Source organism: Cynocephalus volans, chromosome 12, assembly GCF_027409185.1.
Source record: "Cynocephalus volans isolate mCynVol1 chromosome 12, mCynVol1.pri, whole genome shotgun sequence".
Classification (NCBI taxonomy): Eukaryota; Metazoa; Chordata; class Mammalia; order Dermoptera; family Cynocephalidae; genus Cynocephalus; species Cynocephalus volans.
Window position 1 is genome coordinate 84,397,675 of NC_084471.1, and position 17,256 is coordinate 84,414,930.

General features: G+C 38.6%; 1 protein-coding gene across 2 annotated transcripts in view; it reads left to right on the forward strand.

The window, feature by feature from the left end:
• TMTC1 (transmembrane O-mannosyltransferase targeting cadherins 1) overlaps nt 1-17,256 on the forward strand; it is a 281,941-nt gene that overhangs the window by 213,925 nt on the left and 50,760 nt on the right. For both annotated transcript variants that reach the window (XM_063074874.1, XM_063074875.1), the window contains one exon: nt 10,035-10,178. In XM_063074874.1, coding sequence (XP_062930944.1) covers nt 10,035-10,178 — 144 coding nt within the window. The remainder of the gene's footprint in view (nt 1-10,034; nt 10,179-17,256) is intronic.

Consider the following 17,256-nt stretch of genomic DNA (forward strand, 5'->3'; position numbering starts at 1 on the left):
TGGGAATCCAAATCCGTGACCTCGGTGTTGTCAATGCCACACTCTCCCAAGTGAGCTAACTGGCCAGCTCCCAAACTCTCTTTTTTAGGTTATACAGAAGTACCACTGACTTCTCCTCCCTTCTGGTATATCTCATTTTTATATCTCTGTAGTACAAGGGAGATCTCCCCTGGAAAATGCTGCAGCTGAGGTTATGGATTCAGTTTAAGACACAAATCATCAAAGAAAAATGTCAAAACCCTTCCCTTAAATCCTCACCAAACACAAGTGTTAGCTTTACTTTGCTGTGAAGGGAAGCTCTATGTTTATACCTATTGCAGTTATATAAAGCTTGGGATTCTATAGGTTGGACAATCAGAAACCCATTGGCATAGGAGTCTATGGATTAGAATCTGCAAAAACTATGTCCATAATTTATTGCTATGATTATCAACTTTGATATTTTAGACTGGAATAAAAATTTAAAGATACTTTCAAGTAGTTTGAGTAGACTGAGAGTCTTCTGATTTTTCTTCTCTAGTCTTTTACAATTATTTCACTCATTTAATTCAACAGTGATTTTTTTTTAACCATTTCCTTTTTTTGAATATTTCCAGAGTATTTACTTCTTTTCCGTAGAAATAACTCTTTTTTCACAGTTAACTTTTTTCAGTTTGCAAAATATTTCATTATATTGTGCAGTTGCAATAAAAACTACAACTGAAATATATTTGTTAACACAACTGACTGTTACCAGTCATGTAACTCAACCCATAGGAGCAGAAGGGCCCGGGCTTACAAAGTTATCAGGTTATGGGTATCCACCAGTGTTTTACAGGGAATAAAGCCCATCTAGAAATCTGATGATATAATTAACGAACTGTTTTAAAATAATTTTCACTGTAGGTAATAGAGTCTTGGAATCTGTTTTTTGTTATTTGCCATTTAAATTCCCTACATGACTCAATTACTAGTGGTTATAATGAATTGGTCATCAAGAATCCTGCACTGGGAAAAAGAATAAAGTTTTTCTTTGTTCAGTTGTATCAGGAAGGTCTCTCCACTGTCAGCAGCAGATTGTCCCATGTTCCACTAAATGTTCGCTCACTTCATCTGTTAACATTTGTACCCTCTCCCTCCCATCCCACTGTAATAAGCCCCTGCCAAGCCTCTGTTGCACCCAGATTTGCTAATGTGCCCCAGGTGGTTGGATATCAGCCATGTGAAAGATTTCATCCTGATAGAAGGGCTGTGATCTTCAGTCACACAGACAGCTATTTCCTTTTCACAGATATGGTTTCAATGTGAAATGTATAAAGACCCCCACCCCCTCCAATAATGCTGTCAAACAGGAGATACATTACCTGCCCTGAAGGTGACTCAAGTGTGCTTGGGCAACCATGAGACCCTTAGTGGCCTCGTCCACTAATAATATATCTGTTACTGATGTTTTAAACAGAAAATCTGAAGGGAAAGAAAACTGTTTTCAAAAGGGTTTGAAGTCCCTGACCAGGCTCTTTTCTATTGCCATAACTAATTTTTTTATTGTGCTGTTAATACTTTTTGTACAAAGGAATTTCCACTCACTATTTAATTGGCTAACACATGGGAAAAGATGGAACTAAAAACTTTGACTGGAATTTATTGAATCCATAAAATAGAGACTTGTGATGATGCTAGTGCCTATTGATACAATTCTGTGGATTCCCACCTGTATGGATAACTGGAACTCTGTAAGGAGATTCCATTAGATTGTAAGTGTATGTGGAAAAAGTGATAAATGAGTATTGAGAAGATACCACATCATTAGAGTCTAAAAAAATCTAACCATGTCTAATTAATCACTTGTCATTGATGTCTTGATTATATCAATATATTATAAATAAAATCCTTTAAAAAATGCTATTTATAAAACTGATGAAGTTTGAACATGTTTTAAAATCAGAAGTCAATGAGTATTTTAAAAGTTCTTTTTTACACAGTGTATTTAAAATAACTCTCTAGGGCTGGCAAGTTAGCTCAGTTGGTTAAAGCACAGTGTTATTACACCAGGGTCAAGCATTCAGATCCCCATACCTTCCAGCCACCAAAAATAAAAATAAAATAACTCTCTCATGACTAGAAGTGGCTTTGGATACCAGCTGCCATGTATTTCTGGAAAGAATTAAAATTCCAATATCATTTGTTACTCAGATTTAAAAGTGGAGATGAGTTCTTTGGCTGGTGTGGTATTTTCATTTATAAAAGTCTGAATATGCTTTCCAATAGCACAAGAAGACACTTGGAATTATTTTGTTTTCTCTCGTTGATGAAATTACATCTTCACTATGTATATATGTTGTGTTAATTCAATCTGACAGTTTTATTCATTAAATTCAAGAAGTTATACATTATTAAACATTATTTTGTTTAGAAAAAAAACTATAATTTAAGTCACATTGTGGCCATACTTATGTACTGAATTTCAAAATGAAACCTCCATAATTTGTCTTCAAAAAAGTTTTGCTCTCTCTGGCTGTCTTTTTTCTGCCTTATACTACTTTTTCACTTAAAAAACTTGCTGAGGTGTGGTTGCCCAGGAAACAGAATGCAAGGCGGAAGTCTGCGTGCAGGGAGTTTATTAAGCAGTGCCCTCAGGAGCACCAGAGAAGGAAGCCCGGGAAGCAAGATGGACAGAGCGGACTTTTCTAGGCAAAGCAGTTCCCAGGGAAGCCTCTGCTGGTCCTGCAGGGAGCCCTGGGGCTGAGATGGCCCCTGAGTTGTCAGGATTGGAGACTAGAGAGCAAACCTTTATACTTCCTTGTCAACCAGTCACTGCACCCAGGACAGCAGTGTAGCCTTGGGCGAGGCAATTGGGCTCTGAGTTATCTGAAGCCAACAGTCCTGGCTGGCCGCTGGGGGGTAAGTGCCTCCAGCGCGAAGAGGACTGTGGCTGGTGCAGAACTGCATCCACTGCACCAGTGTAATTTATGATACCTTTTGTGAGTTAATATGACAATTCTAACAGAATACGGTTTTGATTTTCTGTTAAGATGATGCTGCCTACCTCGCAGGGTTGGAGGATGACACGATAATTCTCATAAAAGGCTTAAAAGCAATGTCAAAATACCTTGCAATAATCAACTCAGTAAATGCTATTAGGATATCCAAAATCTGCCCACTTCTCTCCACCTCCATGGTCCCGTCACCTCTCACCTAGAATAGTGCATTATTCCCCTAACTGGTCTCCCTTTTTGCCTTTGCCCCCCTCCCCTTCCAGTCCGTTCTCAGTGCGGCAGCCACAGGGATGTTCCATTCATAGTGATCCCGGGCTCAGATGCCCTCAGTCCCCACCTATCACTTCCCCTCCTAGTAAAGCATCGTCTCCTCTGGAGACACCCTGGTGAGCACCGTGGGCCTGCTCCTTTGTTCCGTTCCCATGTGCTCCAGCCAGCTCAGGCTCCCTCTGTCAGTATCTGCTCTCATCAAATGCATTCAGGTCAGTTCGTTTTCTTGTCTCTGTTCCACCACAGAGCTTCTTGAGAGCAAGGACAGCTTTCACTTTACTGCCATGGGCCCTTAGCAGAGAGCCTGGCCCATTGTAGGTACTCAAAAAATATTTGTGGAAAGAAACACGATTAATACAATGTATAAAATCTCTATCCCAGGGCCCTTAGGGCCAGAGGACAATTCCATAATGACAAGCAGTGCTTTTGAATAGTGGCGCTGGCGCTGTCTACATTTTGGGTAGAACAACTCTCAATCATGCAGGGTTATGCATTGTAAGATGTTTAACGCCCCTTGCTCCTACCCATTATAAGCCAGTGGTTACCCCCAGTTCCTGAGGTGGATATTCAGACCATGTACCCCCTCTTCTCCCCACCCTTAGTGATCTCCTTGGTTCCTATTAATGAGGAATATGGACAGACTTTTCCTGCCCACCCCTCTCTGTTTTCTAAGCTAACCCATCAGCCAGAGTGCATTCAGGCTATGAAGTGTTATTACAGCCAGGATCCCAGGAGCACATTGATCTGTCACACAGGAACCACACAGGACTTTGAATCTCCTATAAGCTTGGATGTAGCTTTTTAAAATTACACGTGCCTAGAATTCCATTTGGTGTTGAGCATATTGGAAAAGCTTGGAGAAAAGTACTCTGGTGCCTATGGGGATCATTTGCTTCAGATGATGATGGATTGACAGGCTTTGGAACAAATGCTTGACAAAGAACATTCCTACATTCCTAAAATGGAGAGGGTTACTTGTCCTTCACATCTGAGAACCCACGGCATAGAAACAGATGGGTTACAAGATGACTTGAGTGTTCACTGGATTAGTGATGAAGAGATAATGGATGTTATTTTGATTGATGGGAGCAAGTTGAAGGCCATCGGCAGCAGTGAAGAGAATGACTTTTCACAAGACGAAATCCATGTGAGGGAAGGAGAGCTGACTGCTTCAGCCTGTCACGGGCTCATTAGGGCTACAGCGGGAACTGAGTCAAACCACGCAGAGGTACTGCAGCTGACTCGAAATCATTAAATGTATGTGCTGGAACAGGTGTGATGGTGGATATTTTTCTACCCATCATCTCATTCATTCACTTAGAAGCCCATTTGTTCACAGAGAAGGTCAATCTGTTATTAACCTTGTTTTTATAGAGAACGCAGCTAAAGCACAGACATAAATTCAAGATCACACAGCTAGGAAGTTACCCATGGCTTCTGACTCCAAAGCCAGTTATTTTTCCACTCCACCAAAGCAGTTTCCTATCCATCCTGCCACAAAAAACGGTGATGACCCCAAGCCTCTGAAAAAGGTTAATTGTGTTCAACATTTCTATTTAAAAGAGTAGAGAAGTATTTAATTCAGTAAATTTCCCAAGCTCTGGAGGTAAATTCTCAGGAATCAGGAAGATTCGGCCATTTAATGACTCATTTCCTGAGGGCATCCAAGAGCCATGGTTTTACTCTACATAGTTCTGGGAAATCAACTGGGCGGAGTCCTTCTGGATCACACTCTTGGAGGTCATCTCCTTGTGAGAGGTCAGATTATTTAGTTGGCCCCTCCTTGGAGAGTGTGGCACATTCTCCTAAATGTCGTTTGAGGTTTTTTCCCCCGAGGCTGTCTATAGTGGATCAGAAGGAGAACAAAGTAAAAAGAAAGTAGCTTGTAGGCATTAATGGCAATTTCAAACAATTAGTAAAGCAGACCAATAAAAATATCAGTCTTACCCAATGCAGCTAGTGACATGATGATTCAAGTTTTATACAGTAAGGAACCAGACACTTAAAATATTCCAGAGGCCAGTACAGTTGAAAACATGCTATCAACTCCTGAAATCAAGTTTAATTTGTGTATTTTTTTAGTCCAGTGAAATTCAGGTTTTATGGTTGAATTTTTTCCTCAGTCATGTTTTTCTTTTGGATTCTTTTTTTCTCAACAGGAAATAGAAAATAAACATCTGACCTTAGCATAGTTAATCTCAAATAAATAAATGTGTGGAATGAAACTGAGACAAATAAATCAGGGTGTGTATGCTATGAAAGGAAATTACAAACTGAAGCCCATGATTCAATATTATTTGAAAAATGAACTGCCTTATAAGATACTCAAAAAATGAAAAATTAACAGCATATTTAACTTGCAAACAGATTGTACAAAATTTAAAGTAAATGACTGAAATAAAACCTAAAATAGTCATATACACACTGTGTCTGTGGATCTTTAGTTGAGGTTAAAGCTTAAGAGCAGTCGACTGGAGAGCTTGTATACTCTCCAATACTGTGCTTTTCAGAGATACCGTGATTATTTTGTATGGCAGGAGACTAATTTTTCCAGCAAATAAGAATCTCAGCTGCCAAGCTTATGAGTATTGATATTTCACTTCTCGAGAACTAGTTCTGTAAGATCATAGTTGAACGAATTGGCCAAAGAAACAAAAAAGGAGAAATTATTCCAAATGGAAGCTCTCATTTATAGCAGTATATATATTTGCTGAAGGTTGAGTGACTCATATTATTTGGGAAAACAGATATATACAAACCATCTGCCTTCTTAACACTTAAGTACACAAGTGCTTCTGAGGTGTGTTTTTTATAATCCATTATTTACTTAATTTCTTCCAGCCTCCCTTTCCTCAACTGTAAAATGCTACAATAATTCTACTTTAGGAATTTTGAAGGTTAAACGAGACAATGTATGAGAAAGCATTTTAAAATGTAAAGTACCATGAACACACCCTGGTTAGTTTTGGACCCATTTTCTTTTGTTCCTACCTTCCATTTTTTACTTAGGCAACTGTTTCCTTCCCAGTGACTATTTCCTACTAACATGTTCATTTGTCAGAGGTAGGATGCCTGGGAATGGAGGGCAGTAATGTCCTTGACTAACTACTTTATTAATTCTGCTTAAGGAAATGCCAGTACATAAAAATTAAGACCCCACTTAAATGTTTAAATGGATGTTATGTTCATCAAGAGTCTAAATTATCCAATACTTGAAAAAAATTTCTTTTTTTTTTTTTTTGCCTTTTTGTGACCGGTAAGGGGATCGCAACCCTTGGCTTGGTGTCGCCCACACCGCGCTCAGCCAGTGAGCGTACCGGCCATTCCTATATAGGATCTGAACCCGTGGCGGGAGCACCCCTGTGCTTCCAGCACCGCACTCTCCCGAGTACGCCACAGGGCCGGCCAAAAAAATTTCTCTTCAGTGCATGGAACTGTATCTTTGTACCTACATCTTTTTTTTAAAAGAGAGAAAACTAAGTTTCCTTGTACCCCAGAACTATTTAACACTATAACACATTTTCTCCATAAAATAAATTTTTAAAATATAAATCATTGAAATGATAATAATAATAAAGAAATAGCAAGAGAGTCCTCATAAACAATATAAATATTGACTAAGACTGTGAGGAAGAAAATTCAGTGACTGTTTATATTATTCTTAAAAAGTAGGCCTGAAAAATTATCACTTTGCCCCTGTTCAGTGAATCTTTTCTTGAAGTTTTCTTGGATGGGGAAGGGAATAATTACCAGCTAGGACTTGTGCAAAACATACCTGTAGAAGTCAAAGGCAAGATGCACTTAATTTATTCTGACAACTGATGTAGCAACATAGTCATCTCTTAAATTATACATCTTTCCAATAGACAGTTTCCCTCCTGGAGGCCTCAGGGTTGAATTAGATCCAAGCTAAGTCTATTTAAAAAATAAACACATGAAGTAAATTTTGTCCTTGCATAGGTCTATAGTAAATAGGAAAATAGTATATGTTTTTAGAAAATATTTACATCTATATACATTTTTTTAAAGATATTTTTCCTGACCTGGTTGTTAAGAATCCTTTTAATGAAATTCAGCTTTGTTTCATAAAGAATGCAATGCTTGTTTGTGATTAGGTGAACCTAATCAGATACCCAGTGAGAGAGGATATTGCTAGCAGATCCTTTCTACTCGATATAAAGAATATCTGCACATTTTTTGGGTAGAGAGCTGTGCTTGGCCATAGAATCAGTAAATCACTGTAGATACCAGTAATCTCCTTCCCTGAAGAGTCGAGTTGGGGTTCCTCATAAACACAGCCAGAAAGTGCTCTCCTCATAAGTTTCATGTTTCTGCCAACTGCAGACCGGTTCTTAGAAGCAAGGCATATTAAGGGCCTTTCTCTCGTAATGCTTCTATTTGTTGCGCTGCTCACTGCTTGTTTTTTGTTTTTGAGAGTTCAGGGTGGACTTGCATCCTGTTTCTGATTTGAAAAAGAAAGAGAAAATTATTTCTGTAGTCAGTGAACTTTGAAAGTACATGACTGTTCATTCAAATGGCAACAGGATCATGAGTCCGGGAAGGTGGCTGAGGACCAGCTGGAGAGGACCAGGTGCTTGGCGGGCAGATTGGGACCTTAACATATCGGTGAGCCCACTGTGGAAGCTCTTATGGAATTTAGACTGTCCTTTCCCATAGTTAGTGTTTTTACCTCAGACATTTATTTCAAAGGCTCCAAAGCCTGAAGAAATAAGGGAAGAGAAAAAGCCTTAAGAAATTACCTCTTCTGAGATGAAGGAAGGCACATGTCCCAAATTGGCTTTCCATCACTGCTGGCCATAAAGGAAGCAAGCATAGAAATTGCCCTTACCGTGGTCCCTGGATACCCCTTAAGTCTTTTGGAGGTCAGAGTATTTGCTCAACATCAAAAACAAACAAAAGCAAAAGCTTCTTTAGAATTTAAGTCCTGGCTGTGATGCTACCACTTCCAAAGTAATTCTTAAAAACAAGCTTCTCAGGACACTGTCCTGGGCATGGAGGGAGTAGACAGGTACAAGAGCATTTTTTGTCTCTCATCCTAGCTCTGATGTCCTCTAATGACTTCTCAGAGCACCAAGCCCTTATCCCCCAGGAACTGTGAGGCTGGGTGTTAAGGGGCCAGTGTCAGGGACCCTAAAGTTGTCCGTGCTAATTAAAGGAGACCAGAGAGAAGCAGACAACAGCACATGTGCTGGCCGAGTGTGTTTTCTTTTGCCCGACTTCCTCTAAATCTCTCTCCTAACAGCCTCCGAAGCCAGTGAGTAATTAGGACTTTCAAGCTTTGGGTGATGTAGTATTTATGGTTTTTTGTTTTGTTTTTGTTTTGCTTTTATTTATTTTTTATATTTGAAACATAATTGATTATACATATTTATGGGGTATTTGTGTACATGTGTGATGATCAAATCAGTATTGATAGCATGTTCATCATTACAAATCATAATCATTCTCTGTGTCCATTACCCAGTTTCTCCCTAACGCCCCGATGTCGTGTTCATTTGAATTGGTTCTACTTCTTGTCAGTCAAGAGGAGCATCTAGGGAATGTTCATAGCTGTTCTTTAAGTTAGTAGGGAAGGGCCAGATAAGCTTAGGAAACTCTGTGTTGAGCAAAGACCAAAAAGCTATGCGCCTTGTCTTCTTTGGCCTTTTAATAGAACCCCTTCTGTCCCCAGATTAAATTGATCTTCTTAAAAGGTACAGAACAAGGGGCAGACATAGTGTTTGACTGTCAAGAGACATGACAAGTATAGATCCTGTTTTTATTAATTGGGCATTTTCTTGGCTTTTCTATGGTAAAAGCCAGATCCACAGGCTTATTCTAAGTACTCTGGGTGACAGATATAGAGCAAACCTATTAGACTGCTAGATATGCCCACTCTAAATGTATCCGAAACAACTGAATTATGTAGCTGTACTAATTTGGCTTCTCTATAGTTCTGAGTTAAGGAAGTAAATTGATTCCCTTTTCAACTTTAATCAACATAAATTTGGTTTACTGATGTACACTACATCCTCTTTTTCATTTACTTTTGAGCATTAGGAATGCTGTTTTTTGCTTCATAGTGCTTTATTTAATTTTTGATTTTTAAGTGTTTTAAGTTCTCGAGCTTTTCAGTCTGAGAACTGTATTAGGTCCGAGGGAGCCAAATTGCAGTAGGGGAGGAAATGAGAGTCAAGGTGGGGAGCTATTTTGGAGATCAAGTTTATTGTTATGGGAAGACATTACATATCATCCTTTCTCATCATGGCAGTCGTGCTATAATATTTCAGTCCAAAGATGTTCATGAAGATTCCTCAGCAAAGGAACTCCCAGCATCTGGTGTTAATAGTGGGCACTGTACAGGTCAGTCCACAGTCTGGCCAGGCCAGAAACTCAACACCTGAGGCAAGGAGGATTTTCTATCACAGGAAGGTGAAAGTCATTGTAGGATCCAAAGACTAAAATTTTGGGGGGTTATTTACAAGGGTACTACAAAAGTTCATGTAAGAATAGAATTAAAAGGTAACATGAATCTTTCCATAAACTTTCTGAAGTACCCTCATATTTATACCAGTAAGTGTCAGATATGTGTTTCCATGTCGTATTTCTATGCCTTCAACTGCAAAAATAGTTGGACCATCAAGATTTGACACAGACAACCCATTAGAATAAAGGAAAGATTCAGTGTTTCATTTTGGTTGTGACATGCCTGGGGCAAAAAGAACAAGCAAATTCTGCCCAACTCAGAAGTTTTTGAACAATCATGGCTTAATATTTCTAATTTTTCAGGTTGTATCCACGCCATGCAAGTGCGCTGAACAACCTTGGAACACTAACTAGAGACACGGCAGAGGCGAAGATGTACTATCAAAGGGCTCTCCAGCTACACCCACAGCATAACCGGGCTCTTTTCAATCTTGGGAATCTCCTTAAGTAAGTGGAATGTCTATCAGGTGGCCTTGTGATTTCAAGAAATCCTTTCCTTCCCAGCACTCATTTGATTACACTGTTGTTGCCTCTTCCTAAAGCTCAATAATTAGAGTTTTCAAACTTTGGGTGAATATAATATTCGTCTCAATTAATTCTAACCCTTATCAATCAAAAAGAGGATTGCTTAGAGCATTTTTCTGGAAATACTACTTCTGGGAGATGTTCATAGATTGTTTGTAAAGGGGTGGAAATTGGGAAGGGTTACATTGTCAAATAAATTTAGGATATGCTGAGTTAAGCAAAGATAATTCATTTATTGGGCTGGCCACTTAGCTCAGCTTGTAACACCAAGGTCAAGGGTTCAGATCCTTGTATAGGCCAGCTGCCCCCCCCCCCAAAAAAAATATTTATTGCAAGAAGCTTTAATATGCTAATATGCCTTGTGAATCTTTAAGAAGGGACTATGGGATACAGCATTTCCAAGGCTTTTTTTTTTTTTTTTTTTTTTTTTGGTAAGGCATTTACCAAGACAAATATTTAGTAGTGTACTTTGGGAAATGCAGTGTTCTCCAAAGGTGTAACCAAATGGTGTAACCATATACTCAGTTTGTATTACAGGTACGAAACAATGTGAGGCTTGCCTGGAATTAATAATGGGAATTAGTGTGGTGACATTTGCTCTTAGAAATAACTCTCAGGCATAATCACTGGTGTTTGCTTTTCACTCACTGCCCTGATAAGGGTTGATAATGTGATTAGTGTTATTGAAGACCAAAGTAACGAGGGTATTTTTACATCTTCTGTTTTTATAAATATAAAATCTGGACATGTTGGTGATGGTCCTGGCAATGATAGTAATAACAATGGTGGTGGTTATGGAATTCAGTTTCCAAACTTAAAAAAAAAATGGTTAAAAACATCAGAAATGGAAATTTAAAAGGTGAAAAATGGCTGGAATCAGAGAGTAATGATCTATACTTTTCGAATGCTGAAGACCCACATATTGAATTGGTCTCGACCTCTAGACTTCTGGAGAGCACATTTGGCTGTCTTTCCAATACCTTGAAGACTAGTGGTTTAGTTTGTTCTTTTGCCCTTTTCCTAATAAAATAATCTTCATTGCCTGAGGAACTCAGAATGATGCATTTTCTTTACTTTCCTGTTTACTCCTTGACATGTTAACACAGATATTGATCCTTTTTACTAATGTGTGTGTTAATGTGTGTAAATTCACTTTCAAGTAAATAGGGAAGAAGAGGACACTAAGGTCCTGAGAAGTTAAGTTCTGTGTACAAAGTCACCCTGGTTTACCTTCTGCTCTTTCACATGACAACATAGAACAAAGTGGCTGTCTCTCAGTGTAGATCAGTCTTAGAATCCAGTAGATTAAAATAATGATACTAGCTAACATTTGTGTCATACTTTCCAGTTTACAGATAAGTTTTTGTATATACATATATATATATATACACACACACACACACTATTTAATCCTTGATAATTGTTGTGAGCAGTATTACCATCTTCATCTCCATTTTACAGGTTTTGAAACCAAGGTTCAGGGATCTCATGTGATCTTGGCCTAGACTGTGGCTTAGGATTGAATCTCTGGCATTGGACTATTTGTACTGTTCACTCTCCATTACCCAGGCTGCCCACACAGCTCTCCAGTCCTAAAATTACATAATATTAAACTATTAACGGCATGTGATTGCCTTTGGGGAGAAAGGACAATCTTGACTGTGTCTTTCTTAAAGACACAAGTTGGTTTGCATTACCCTGAAGTTCCTTTGCTAAGTCACACAGGTGACCCAGACAACTGCAGGGCTAATCTATATTTAGATAACTCTGAGCTTTACTTCTATTACATTAATATATTTCCGAGCCAGTAGCAATGGGTCAAAAGCAAAAAGAGGATAGAAATATTTTAAATTGGGTTTGACTTGATTTGTTTTACTACTTATTTAAGATTTACACCCTATTTCTCTACTGAGTTAACTTTTGAGTTATTACAGTTAACTTTTTAAAATTGTGCCCTTTTTTATAATCCAGAACTTAATGTTCATTCTAAGAACCCAAATTATCTCTTTAGATAAGAGCAGTTTAGATTTGATTATCCCTGAGAGGAAAGCACTGCTATTATTTCTGTTTTATATATGAGGAAACTAAGATTTGGAGAAAATAAGTAATGTGCCAAGGTCCCTTATTGAGGAAACAGAAGAGACAGAAAGGGGACCAGGTACTTGCCTGCCTCCTGGTGGCTTACCTCACTGCTGGGATACAGCCTCGAGCGGCACTGTCCAACAGAAATAGAGCCATCCATGTAATTTACAGTTTTCACATAGCCATATTTTAAAACATAAAAAAGTGAAATGAATTTTAATAATATGTTTTATATAACCCCAGTATATCCAGATTTTTATTTTAACATGCAGTTATCATTAAAAATTAATTTTAAAAAATTTAACGTGTGAAAAATTAAAAATATTAATGAGATGGTATGCATTCTTTTTTTATACTGAATCTTTGAAAACCAGTGTATATTTTATCCTTACAGCACCTATCAGACCAGCCATATTTCAAGTCTTTAATACACATGTGATTAGCAGCTACTAATATTAGACAGTACAGGCATTTATTAATAACCTTGACTTTGAGAGAAATATGAGGCTTTGTTCAGCCCAGAAGCTCTAAATAAGATGTGATTCTGTCAGAGCATCCCAGCAATCTTGTAGCAACTCATTTAAATTTTTGAAATTACGTGACATACAGCTTTAGACCCATACAGCAGCAGACTTCACTAAGTGTTATACAAATCTATTTGGCCTCTTTCATGACCATTTCACTGGACTTTGAAGCTAATCTATTATGATTCTGTGCAGTGCATGTACAGTGTGAGAGGCTGATAAGGAGCAGCTTTCCCGGCCAGAATTCTTAATTTATATTAATTATTGTTGGCTTTCCTTGAAACCTAAAATGTCAAAAAAAAAAAAAAAAAAAAAGGAAAGAAAATAGGCAAGATTAGCATAAACTTTTTATGGATGAACAGAGCAGAAGTCCCTGATGGCTCGAGAGAATATATTAGAATATTTAAATTCAGGGTATGGGGAAAATATTTCTGTGAATGCTTGATTAAAATAGTTGCTGGTGTTTGTGCTGACACAGAATATGAAACGAACTTCTTAAAGAATCTTGTCATACCTCCCTCATTGCCAAAGCTACCTTCCACTCACATTATAGGATATAGGTGTTAATAAATATGGGTGTGATGATAAATCTTATCATCAAAACTCAGAGAAAAATGTAATAGAATGTCCAGTAATTCAGCTGTACAGATGAATTTGATAACAGCATAATTGGATTTTTTTTTAGTCTGCTCTTTTTAGAAAACTGAATTTCTAGAGAAATTCACACAGAAAGAAGGGTAACTATTATATTTAAAATAAATTTAAATGTTTGGATATGTTTCCTTATAGTTTTTACACTGGCCACACAACCTTTTATTTTGTGTATATTCAAGATACTAGTCCTTCTCTACTTTTTAACTGAAGCCCCAGAAAGTACAAAATGTCAAGAAAATCTTTTTAAGGCCCTTACTAGTACATTAGTATTTCAGCTTTGCGTGGGCAAGTTCTAGGTCTTCTTCTTGGGGGAAAATCCTACTTCCCCACCTCCCTCCCATGGTAACCTATCAGTAGCCAGGTTACTTCCAGCTTTACTTATCTCTAGTCCCAACCCTGTTACGCTTTCTCCCCCCTCATCTTTATCCAACTCTTACCTGTCTCTCTCCGGATCTCCTTCTTCCAGTTCTTTTGAAATTCAATCCAGCATCTCATAACACCATCTTCCTCCCAATCCCTGCCATCTCACAAGTTTTTGTACATTCTTCCACCGTCTTCAAGGGCTTGAGCACCATTCTTGCCGGCCCAGCTCTTGAATGCTGTTAGAATCTCTGTTCTCTCTGATTTTTGTGTTCATAATTTATGATCCCATCGCTAATTTAGCTGTTATGCCTGTGACATCAACTTATGCTCTTTCACATCTGACCAGGCCAACCCCAGGTACTCCATTGCCTGTATTTTGCTTTCCCTAGACCAGTATCTCAATTACTTTTTTCATAATCACCAGCCCCCTTAAGGAGCTTTTTGAACATTTTTCCTAATTGCCCACTCCCCTAATTAAATATGAAGAATAAGATTTGTGAGGTAGGGCTGAGCTTTGGGAGACAACAAACTATTGCAGTGTCTCAGATGACTTTTTGCTGCTACCACCCCACACCAAGAAACAATTTTCACTCCTGTGGAGAATGTATGCCCTAGACCCTCATCCAGTCTGTCAAGTGCTGGAGGAGAAAATCACAGATCTTGAGCTGAGAGGGATCCTTACAAAATTCTGAAGGAGCATCATGGCAAACACAAACAAAACCCCAGAGAGCAGGTAAGAGCTGTTAGAGATTCATGCCCCTGGTCTTTTATGACATCTCGTGTTTTCCTAATGTTCATGTGCCCTTTGTCTTCCTCCTCAGTGCCCTGTACACACACTCAGAGGTTGGCATCATGTCTTACTTATACTAAGAATATTCAAGTCATTCAAGGTGAATTATTGCAGCTTTCCTTCTTCCTACTGCAAAATCTCCTGCTCGTTCACAGACCCCCTCTTCTTTTGCTCTTCCATGGGAGGAAGAATACCTTGCCCCCTCAATGAGGCTAGTGTTTACACCTGTGTTTATGTTCTTTCTTAAACTGAGGCAAACCATACATGCAATAAAATACACCAATCTTAAGTGTTCAATGCAATGACTCTGGACAATTTTATATACTTTTATAATTAGTCCCCAAATAACATAGAGAATTTCCATCATCCCAGAAAGACCCCACATACGTCTTTCCATTAAATTTCTCCTCCTCTGAGGTAATCAATGTTCTGTTGTTTTTCACCATAAATTAGTTTGGCCTGTCTTAGAACTTCATTTAAAGGTGATCATTGAATATGTACTTTTTTGGCCTCTGGATATTTTCAAGTAGCATAATTTTTTGAGTCTTATCCATTTTGTTACATGTTGCTTTTTTATTGTCATGTAGTATTCCATTGTATTAACGTGCTGTAATTTGTTTATACATTTTTCTGTGGGAGATACTTGGTTTGTTTACAGGTATGGGTTATTATGAATAAGACTGTTGTGAATATTCATGTTCCAGTCTTTCTATGTTCATTTTCTCATGGGTAAATATATAAAGAAGAACTGTGGGTAAATGTTTCTTTAATGTTTTAAGAAATTGCCAAACAGTTCTCCAAAGTAATTGTACCATTTTTCACTCCATCAGCAGTGGTGAGAGATCCATTTGTTCCACATTCCTGCTAACATTTGGTGGTGTTCATCTTTTTATTTTAGCCATTAGCAGTCATTAGTGTAAAGTCCACATGTGCTCTTGATTCTGTTTCTTTCTCCTTCCCCCAGCTGTTATGATGGATGTCTCTTAGGTCTTAATATTCTTCCCAGTCCAGAAACTTGAGCAAGTCCCAGACTCCCCCAACTGGTTCTCCTACCTCCTTCATTTTGATGAAATTGGCAAGAAGAGCGGTTCCCAGTTGCTTCTCCTGCCCTTGCACCTGTTTGTACAGCTCTCTAGGGGAGGTGCTCTCTCAGCCCGTTCCCTTAATTTCTCAGAAGTGAAGGATATGATTCTGTTGACCTTCTCCTGCTTTTGAAACTCTTTATTTCATTGCTTATATTATAGTGCATTTTTTTGCTCTTCTATATCTAACACCTGCCCTTCTTCTACCTTCCCTATAAATTTAGGGAAATCTGAGAAATTCGTTGAGTACCCGTTGCATATAGACATATAGTCCAAACATTTTAGCATCGAGGACTTTCCATAATCCTTCTACTTTCTTCCTTATTTTCCACTACGGTGTTTAACTAACCCAGACACCAGCCAGGCTGACCACTTGTCAGTGTATGAGAAACACTAACCTGCCAGACTGCCTTTGAGAGAATGTTACTAAGGTTTTGAAGTGAGATCTCTTCTAGTTCATTTAAAATGGGGTTTCATTTACATTTTTGTCATCTTATAGTCAGTATCTATCCAAAACTGAATTATCTGGGAAATGATGAGAATGTTTACCTACTTCTCCACGATTTGGGAGTTATTTGCATATAAACAGATTGCTAAGTGTTAAAATATGTTTACGAATACCTCTTCCCCACCACAATTCTACCCGTTCATACTGTGATTACTAATGAATTGAGCTTGAGTTGTTTTAATCCATCCTGTGGTTTGCAGGGGAAGCACCCTTCCCTCATCTTTGCTTTTGCTGTGATGGCTGCACTAAGCACTGCTGAGAGAGGTGCCCGCTGTGTCAGGGCACTGCGGGTGAGAGTGAGCTTTAAGGAACTCCCGGTTTTGTTTACATTCTCTTGAAGGAATTGGAATGCCATCATTTTCTTTCCTTACATTAATATTTCTAACAGAGGATAATTAAACAGGCCACACTGCTTTGTCAAGTATAACAGTTTTCAGTAGTCTTCGCTGTCCTGAAAATCATTTTCCACCCTCTTTACCCTTATAATCTTTTCTGGGCTCATTTGCAATGTAGTCCCCTTAAGCTCCTGTGCTGAGGGATGACTGGGAATGACTTGAGATATATAGGTTAAAGAAGGAATAATTCAATTAAGAGAATAAGGGAGGGCTGGCCGGTTAGTTCAGTTGGTTAGAACATGGTGCTGATAAGACCAAAGTGTAGGATTTGTTCCCTGCACCGGCCAGCTGCAAAGAGAGAGAGAGAGAGAGACAGAGAAATGTGGATAATCATTGGAAATTTCTTTTTGCATACATTGTCTTACTTTAGAGTGTCAAGCACCTCAGTAGGAGATCAACTTTGCCCAGACACATAAGCTAAATTTGGTATGTAGGTCGTTAGAGGTGATCAAAATGCTTTCAAATCTAAAAATGCTCTGTGTGGGCCAGGAGGGGAAATGCGATGGATGGAGAGAGGAATACGCATGTTCTCTGTGTTACCACTGGCCCACACCTGCCTGTGGCCTGCAGGATCTGTCCCAGGAAGCACCCTGGGGGGTCAA